The sequence below is a fragment of the Symphalangus syndactylus genome, chromosome 20 (genome assembly GCF_028878055.3).
Source record: "Symphalangus syndactylus isolate Jambi chromosome 20, NHGRI_mSymSyn1-v2.1_pri, whole genome shotgun sequence".
In the NCBI taxonomy this organism is placed as follows: Eukaryota; Metazoa; Chordata; class Mammalia; order Primates; family Hylobatidae; genus Symphalangus; species Symphalangus syndactylus.
The window spans coordinates 40,211,162-40,218,420 of record NC_072442.2 but is presented as its reverse complement, the minus strand read 5'-3'; the positions used below and the strand labels follow the sequence as shown (position 1 = coordinate 40,218,420).

General features: G+C 62.3%; 2 protein-coding genes across 3 annotated transcripts; both read right to left on the bottom strand.

Moving 5' to 3' along the window:
* Positions 1 to 288: 288 nt before the first annotated feature.
* On the bottom strand, positions 289 to 2,574 carry PNMT (phenylethanolamine N-methyltransferase). Of its 2 annotated transcripts, none has more exons than XM_055256512.2 (3): positions 2,075 to 2,574; positions 936 to 1,143; positions 289 to 821 (listed from the first exon to the last, which is right to left on the bottom strand). In XM_055256512.2, exons 1-3 carry the CDS (start codon positions 2,424 to 2,426, stop codon positions 383 to 385), a joined length of 999 nt encoding a protein of 332 aa, XP_055112487.2. In that variant the 5' UTR covers positions 2,427 to 2,574; the 3' UTR covers positions 289 to 382. The 2 variants fall into 2 exon arrangements, with proteins under 2 accessions (XP_055112487.2, XP_055112488.2); XM_055256513.2 differs by having other exon boundaries at positions 936 to 1,104.
* Positions 2,575 to 4,206: 1,632 nt separating this feature from the next.
* TCAP (titin-cap) lies at positions 4,207 to 7,257 on the bottom strand. The gene is made up of 2 exons (XM_055258090.2): positions 5,289 to 7,257; positions 4,207 to 5,042 (listed from the first exon to the last, which is right to left on the bottom strand). Exons 1-2 carry the CDS (start codon positions 5,396 to 5,398, stop codon positions 4,649 to 4,651), a joined length of 504 nt encoding a protein of 167 aa, XP_055114065.1. The 5' UTR covers positions 5,399 to 7,257; the 3' UTR covers positions 4,207 to 4,648.
* Positions 7,258 to 7,259: the final 2 nt, after the last annotated feature.

Genomic DNA, 7,259 nt, shown 5'->3' with positions numbered 1-7,259 from the left:
CCTCTCTGAGCTTCACCTGGAAACAGACTAGCAGGACCTGCTGCTGAATGCAGGAATGAATGATGAGATGGACAGAATGGCATATCACAAGTGCCTGGTGCACTGCAGGTGCCCGGTGAGCTCCCCCTGACCTTGGCTCTCCTTAGTTTGGGAAGAATGAGTGGTACAGAATGCTAGCCTCAAGGAAGCTTCTGGAAAAAAAGAAAGCCTAGGGTGAATGTCTCCCCTACCCCAACACTCAGATCTCCGGGCCCCTGCTGCTTCCCAGGAGAGCCACAGACAGCACTGACCACAGCGGCAGGGTGTTATTTCTTTATTAGGTGCCACTTCAAAGAACAGGGAATCCAGGTGGGTGGGGGCCACAGGGCACCAGGTACAGCCCTCACAGCCCAACCTTCTGAGCCCAGGCGAAGAAGACGCCTTTGACGTCATCTACGCCTGTCTGAAGGTGGGCAGGCATGATGTAGGTGCGGAGGTCCCGGACCTTGTAGCCACTACGCACCAGGGCCTCCCTCACCTCCTCCTCAGACACTGGCACCACCGTCAGCCTGGCCTCCCCAGCCAGGTACCACGACTCCTCCAGGGCCCCGATGAGGAGGAGGTGCCCCCCAGGCCTCAGCAGTGTGGTGATGTGGTCCAGGGCCCGCTGGAAGCTGGCAAGATCTGGGCTCACAGCCTCCAAGCAGAAGGCAGAGACCAGGGCATCAGCAGGCAGGGGAGCTGGGCTCCCAGCACCCAGGGGCTGAGGCTGGTGCACGTCAATGGGCAGGACCCGTTTCACTCTGGCTCGCAGCTGGCGCTCCTTCTCCTGCCAGGATTCCCTGTGCAGGAGGCACAAGGCAGAGTTCAAGGCTGTTCTACACTCAGGCCTCTGTTGCCCCCACCAGCCACTCTATGGGAAGCCTCCTCCCCAACCCTCACCCCCCAGTCCTTACCCCTTGCCCTCAATGAGGCAGGCATGCTGGCTGTACATGGTCCAGTTGAAGGCCCCCGGCTCCTCCTGCAGCCAGCGCCCCAGCTCCTGGCGGTTGACCTCCAGGAAATCTGTCATGGTGATGTCTTCAAAGTGGCTGCAGGCGCTGAGCAGCTGGTACACGGTGGGGCCTGAACCAATGTCGATGAGGGTGCGTCCAGACACTTCACCTGGCCAGGGCAGAGGAAGCGGGTCCTGGTGCCAGGCCGGCCCAGGCAACCCCTGCCTCCTCACCCCTCCCTCCCCTGTATCTCTCTGCCTCTCTCTAGTTCTTCCTTCTCCTCTGCAAATGTGTCTCCATCTGGGAAAAGCATTGGCCTCAGAGTTAGACTGAACCCAGCTCCAACATGCCCTTCGGAGGGGAACTTCACCGCTCTGAGACTCAGGTTTCACATCTAGAAAACTATACCTACTGGCCGGGCGCAGTGGCTCACACCTGTAATCCCAGCAGTTTGGGAGGCCAGGGCGGGTGGATCACCTAAGGTTGGGAGTTCGAGACCAGCCTGACCAACATGGAGACGTTCCTGTCTCTACTAAAAATACAAATAAATTAGCCAGGCATGGGGGCGCATGCCTGTAATCCCAGCTACTAGGGAAGCTGAGGCAAGAGAATCGGTTGAACCGGGGAGGCGGAGGTTGCAGTGAGCCGAGATGGCGCCATTGCACTCCAGCCTGGGCAACAAGAGTGAAACTCCGTCTCAAAACAAAAAAATAAAAAAAGTAAATAAGTAAAAATAAAGAAAAGAAGGAAAGAAAGAAAACTATACCTACCGGCCAGGCTCAGCGAGGAAATCCTGGCGGTTTCTCGCCCCTGTCCCACATCTGCCTCCATTTCCTCCTCTGCATCTCCACCTCAGTCTGTCCTGCATCCCCCACCTTAGCTCTCAATTCTAAGCTCTCTCCACCTCTCTCCCCTCTGCCCCTCTTCTAAGGGATGTTGCTCCTTTTTCTCTTCTGTTTGCACCTCTCAGCTATCTCTGTTTCTTGGTCCCCATCTGTCAGGCGCCTGGTCTGTCTGCCTTTCCTTCTTTCTGTCTCCCCGCGCCTGCTTTCACTCCCCGACGACCTCTTGTCCCTCGTGCCTCAGTTTCCCCCGCTCACCGGTGGCGAAGGTCTGCGCCAAGCAGCGCAGCTTCCACGGCCCGACGCCGTCCGGGTTGCACAGGTCCCCGCGAGGGGGCGCGTAGTTGTTGCGGAGGTAGGCGCGCGGCTCGAAGCGCTGGTAGGCCGAGGCCACCGCCGCCTGGCCCGGGGCCGAGTCAGGGGCTGCGCCCGCAGCGGGGCTCCGGTCTGCGCCGCTCATGCTGCCGCCGCGGTTTGCCCAGTGCCCTGCTCGCCTCGCGGCCCCTTTTTCTACCGCCCGACCCCCGCCCCGACCCGTCTTCTGTGGGGGTGGCAGCTGACCGCCGAGCCGCCCGGGGCCACGTGCGCCGCATCCTCCCCACCCATTCATCCATCTCCCTTAGTGTCCGGGCGGCAGACGCACCGGAGGTGAGTCGGGCGGCGGCTGCAGCGGCAATCGTCCCCCACACCCCCCGCTCCGTACTTGCTCCCGCAGCCCTCGCCCTCCGCCTCGCCTACCCCTGTCCGAGTCCCGCCTCTGCGCGCCCCCCACCCTCAGTTCCTGACCCCTACAATCTTTAGACCCCCTCACCCCCGCCGGCCGGCCCCTCCCGTCTCTCTTCTCTAGCCCCCTGCAGCCATTCACCTCTTTTGCCCAGCAGCCCGCCCCTTCTCTTTCCTGATTCGAGGTGGAGACTGGGGAATTAGGCCCTTTCCCCAGCTTCCCCCTCGCAGCGCCCTCCCCGACGAGGCCCCAGACCCCGCCAGGCTCCCCTCCCTCCAGGACACCCGTCCCAGCACCCACCCTTCCCTTAGCACTGCCACACAACTTCCCTTCCCCGCCTCTCCTCCAGGTCTTTCTCGTCCGTTCCTATGCCACCCGGCCCTCCAACGCCACCCCTCCCCCCCGCCCCAGAAAGGACAGTCCGTTCCGGCCTCCGCTGTGGTCGCTCCGGGGGCCCCAGAGCAGGGCGCGGCACTGCCCGTCCGATGGCAGGCGCGATAGGGGAGGTGAGCTGTGCTAATGCACTTAGCGGGCGGAACAGCCGGGCCTCCCCTGCGGGCCCCGCGGGTTCCCAGCCGCTTATCTGGGGGCTGCCGAGGACAGAAGGTTCGGGTTCGGGTTCGGGTTGTTCCCGCCACGTCGGGGGCGGCGCTGGACCCAGGTGAGGGCAGAGGGCTTGGGCAGGGGAGGGGCAGGACGCATTCGCCGAGGGCCGCCAGGGCCACTAGGGAGCGCAGTCCGGGCCTTGGGGCCCAGCCGATTTGGGTCCTGCGGATGTAGGGGCTCTGACCCCACTCCTCTCGCAGCCCACACTCCAGCTTCCCTCCAAAGGAGCGGCCAGGTCAGGCCTGAAGGTTCTGCTCAGCGCCCCAGGTTCTGGCTGTCAAAATGCCAGGGTCTCCCCACCTATCTCCCGGATGGGAAGCCAGTTCTGCCTGTGGCATCTCCGTGGTCTCCCTGAAGACCCCTTCCTTCCCCTCTGGATGAGTCCGGGGCCCTTCTGCCCTGGGTAGGTCACCAGCCCAGCTCCTGCCACCGTGGATTCCTGGCCCCGCTTGATGTGGGGGCCTCCTGCATGCCCTTCCCTCCCGCTTGTCCCCAGGACAAGTCTCCTTGGGAGAGGCAGCTAGATTGGGACATGAGTCACCACAACAGCTGCAGGGGTCACAAAGGGGAACCTGACCCCCTAGCACCTCCAACCTTCCCTGGCTTCCAGGGCAGGGGGTGTGGAGCGAGACACAGCTGAGGATTGATTCTGTCTGGATTCAGAACTGAGAGGCAGGTTAGCTTTGAGGTCACTGACCCCGTTCACACCCCGAGGCAAAGCCAAGGACAGTCCTGGCACTAGCCCCTCCATATTCTCCATGAGACATCATTGAAACAAACCCTGGATGCAGATGCCAGCTGGCTTGCTGGGTACCAGCCAGTGCCAGGGGGCTGGACACAGAAGCCAGGACTGGGCAGCGGTCAGGGTACGGGAAGGAGACTGGAGACAGCACCCTGTTTACAGCTCTGTCCTGGCCCCCCCCCCATCCCAAGTATGGGGCGTACTCATTAGCTCAGCCATATTTAGCTCAGATGCGGAGCCTGGTCCCAGAAGTGGGCATTGAGGGGACACCCATGGGCCAGCCCCCCCCCCCCAACCACAAGGAAAGAGACGCAACTGTGGCACATGATTGAGCATTTATTGCGGCACTAACAGAGGGTGCTGGGGGCCCCACCATCCTTGCCTCTGCCCTTTTCACCTCCCCCTCCCTCCCAGCTTCTTCTGCCTAGAGCGTTCCAGATTCCCCTCACATTTTCCTGGATCAGGGCCACTCCTCCCAGGCACCTCTTGCCCTCACCAGTACCTTTTGTCCCTTCTCCTGGGGCTGAGGGTCCTCAGCTGTGCTGGCTCCCAACTCTCCACCCTTAGTGCCCACTGTCTCTGCCACCCTCCCTTTGGGAACTCAGGGGGCTCAGGCATCCTGGCCTCTGGCTCCCTCCTCCCCTAGCCCCCAACTCTGGGCAAACTACAAAGCAGCCACGGCCAGCAGCTCCCTCCACAGTCCTAGCCAGGAAGGGCCCAGCCCAGGGCGGGCACAGCGGAGCCCAAGTCACAGTCCCTCTCAGCCTCTCTGTGCTTCCTGGGACATGGAGCGGGACAGAGAGCGACGAAGGGCACCGGGCTTGCTGACAGGCACCACAGGGGGCAGCTGCTTTGTGATCTCAGCCACCTCCTGGCGGTCCACACACTGGCCACCCAGGGCTGTCTCCAGCGCCAGCAGCTCCTGAAGCTGGATGGGGGTGTCCTCGCGCTCCTCCTTGGTGGCGCCCATCTTGGCAGGGGTGAAGATGGGCAGTGGCAGTACCCGCTGGTAGGGCAGCTGGTACTCCTGCAGCCCACGGCCGAGGATGCCCATCCGCATCACCAGCCAGGGCGAGCGCTGCACCAGCACCTGGCACTGCCCCTGCTGGTGGTAGGTCTCATGTCTCTGGGTGTCCTCCTCATGCAGGGAGCAGCTGGGGAGAGGGGAGGGGCAGTGAGCTCCTGGGAGCTGTTGCTCTCTGGGCACAGGCTGGGTGGGGGGCTCCCCGGGGCTGCTGGGACCTGGGGGCAGGAGGGGTGGTTCCCCTTTGCTCTCCCCATGGGGCATTCTTCCTGCCCCCACCCTCAGAAATTTCTCCAGGGCTTCATGCTCTGGCCTCATGGCTCAGTGAGGGTGCTCTGGGGGGGCAGAGGCAGGGCTCTAGCAGACCCACACTCACCCCTCCTCGGGCCGTGTGGACAGTGTCAGATCCTTCCATTCCGCCCAGAAGGCCTCCCGGCGCTCACAGTTCTCCTCGGACACCTCGCAGCTCAGCTCTGAGGTAGCCATGATCACTCCTCACTCTCTCTCCCCTCCCAGGCCCTTTAAATAGCCCCCTCCTCCCCCTTCTCCAGGGGCTATTTTCGGCCCCTCTGGTGTCAGATGCTATAAGCAGAGCCAAGACTCACTAATGGGGGGACGCTGCACCCAGGGCAGGGGTTGGGGTACCCGGACGCTGGCTGCTCCCCGGTCAGAGGTCTGGGGTCCAGTCCAGGGTCCCGGGGTCAATGCCTCCAGATGCCTGACATTACTCAGACACCATCTCATGCCAGCCACATGCCCAGCCTCGTGCCCCCCTGGCACTTGCCCTCTGCCCCACCCACTCCCCTTTGCACGGAGGACAGCAGCTTGTCTGTAAACAGAGCAGGACCAGCAGGAACTGATGCCCCCTCTGGGCTCTGTACCCGGGCTCCCAGGTCCTGCCCCGGCTGTGCCCTCCTCTGCCTGGGCTCAAGGGCACATCCCCAGAAGGGACAGTGCAACCACGTCCTCAGGCGCCTGCACCAAAGGCCTAGTGCCTAGTCCCCAGTCACCCTCACCACACCAGCAGGGGCGGAGACAGTCAACTCCATGCCTGGGAACCTGAGGCATGAGCCTTAGCCAGGTGTTTTCCTTCCCCATGGCCGGTGGTCAGATAAGTGGTCTTAGGCGACAGGTCTCAGGAGACAGTCAGGCCAGTAGGGGTAGAGGGGGCCCCCAGTTCTACCCCAACACCTGTGTTGGGTGAAATGGCAATCCAGGGGCTCTGATGGGTGACAGTCAGAAGACCTGGCTCCAGCTCCAGATCAGCCATAAATAGGCTGTGTGACCATGTGGTCAGTCCCTGCCCCTCTCTGGGCCCCTTTCCCCACTTTCTGGCCACTACAAGAGGACCAGAAGACCTCTGGAGCCTGCCCGCTCTGATGTGCTACCTGGGAGGGGACTGGCTGTCCTTCATGGGGAGCAGGGGAGACAGATGGCTGTGGGGACAGTCCAGCACCCAGAAGTAGCAACTCATGGTGCAAGAAGCTGGCAGACAGGTGGTGGGTGTGGGGGGATGAGGAGTGAGAACACTGCCGAGTGGACAAAGGGCGGCAGGAGAGGCAGTGACGGGCTGAGCTCAGGACCCTGTGGGGACAGCAGAGTACCCAGAAGCACGTGGGTGCAGAACTGCAGACTATTGATTACTGAGCACTGTCCCCGGTTCTTCATATCTTTTAATCTCATAACAACCCTGTGACATCAGTCCCATTTTCATAAAGTAGGACGCAGAAGCTGAGAGAGGTAGATTCGCCCAGGGTCACACACCTAGGCAGGACCGAGACAGGATCCACCTGGCTCTGAAGAAGCTGGCTCTGCTGGAAGCCTGCATACGGGCAGGCAAGGGGGCAGGCCAGCTGGGAGGGAGGAGGAAGGCAGGCACTGGCCTGCCCCTGCCCTGCGATCCGGGCTCCAGGCCGCCCCCGGTGTGAGTGCAGTGCGGGGAGAGGGAATGGGTGAGTGGAGTGTGGGAGGTCCGGGGCTCCAGGTGGCCTGGATCCCAGAGGTGCCTCAGTGACCCTGAAGCTCAGGCCCCATCTCCAGGCCACACAGTCAAGGCTTGCTGTGGGCACTGCCAGGTGCCCATACCCCCACCTCCATTCCTGGACTAGAGACTTTAACTTGCCCTGCTGAAGCCTGGCAGGGGGCGGGGCATTTTTTTCTGACTAGTCATCTGCTCAGTTGAACAAATCAGGAAAGCAGAGGGGAGCGGGGGCATGTTCCAGGAACTGGGTCCCGGGGCTCCGCCCTCCTGTGAGCCCAAGAGCGGCTGTGTGAGGGGTCTTCCCTCTTCATCCAAGCTGCTGCCTGCCTTCCTCTTCCCTCAAGAGGCAAGGCAGTGGGAAGGGCT

Excerpts from the sequence above, each read along its gene's own strand:
- PNMT (XM_055256512.2), bottom strand. The coding sequence starts at position 2,426 with ATGAATGGGTGGGGAGGATGCGGCGCACGTGGCCCCGGGCGGCTCGGC. Across the intron at positions 1,144-2,074 it reads GGCGCAGACCTTCGCCACCG|GTGAAGTGTCTGGACGCACC; the intron begins GTGAGCGGGGGA and ends TGCCCTGGCCAG. Across the intron at positions 822-935 it reads TGCCTCATTGAGGGCAAGGG|GGAATCCTGGCAGGAGAAGG; the intron begins GTAAGGACTGGG and ends CCTCCTGCACAG.
- TCAP (XM_055258090.2), bottom strand. The coding sequence starts at position 5,398 with ATGGCTACCTCAGAGCTGAGCTGCGAGGTGTCCGAGGAGAACTGTGAG. Across the intron at positions 5,043-5,288 it reads TCCACACGGCCCGAGGAGGG|CTGCTCCCTGCATGAGGAGG; the intron begins GTGAGTGTGGGT and ends CCCTCTCCCCAG.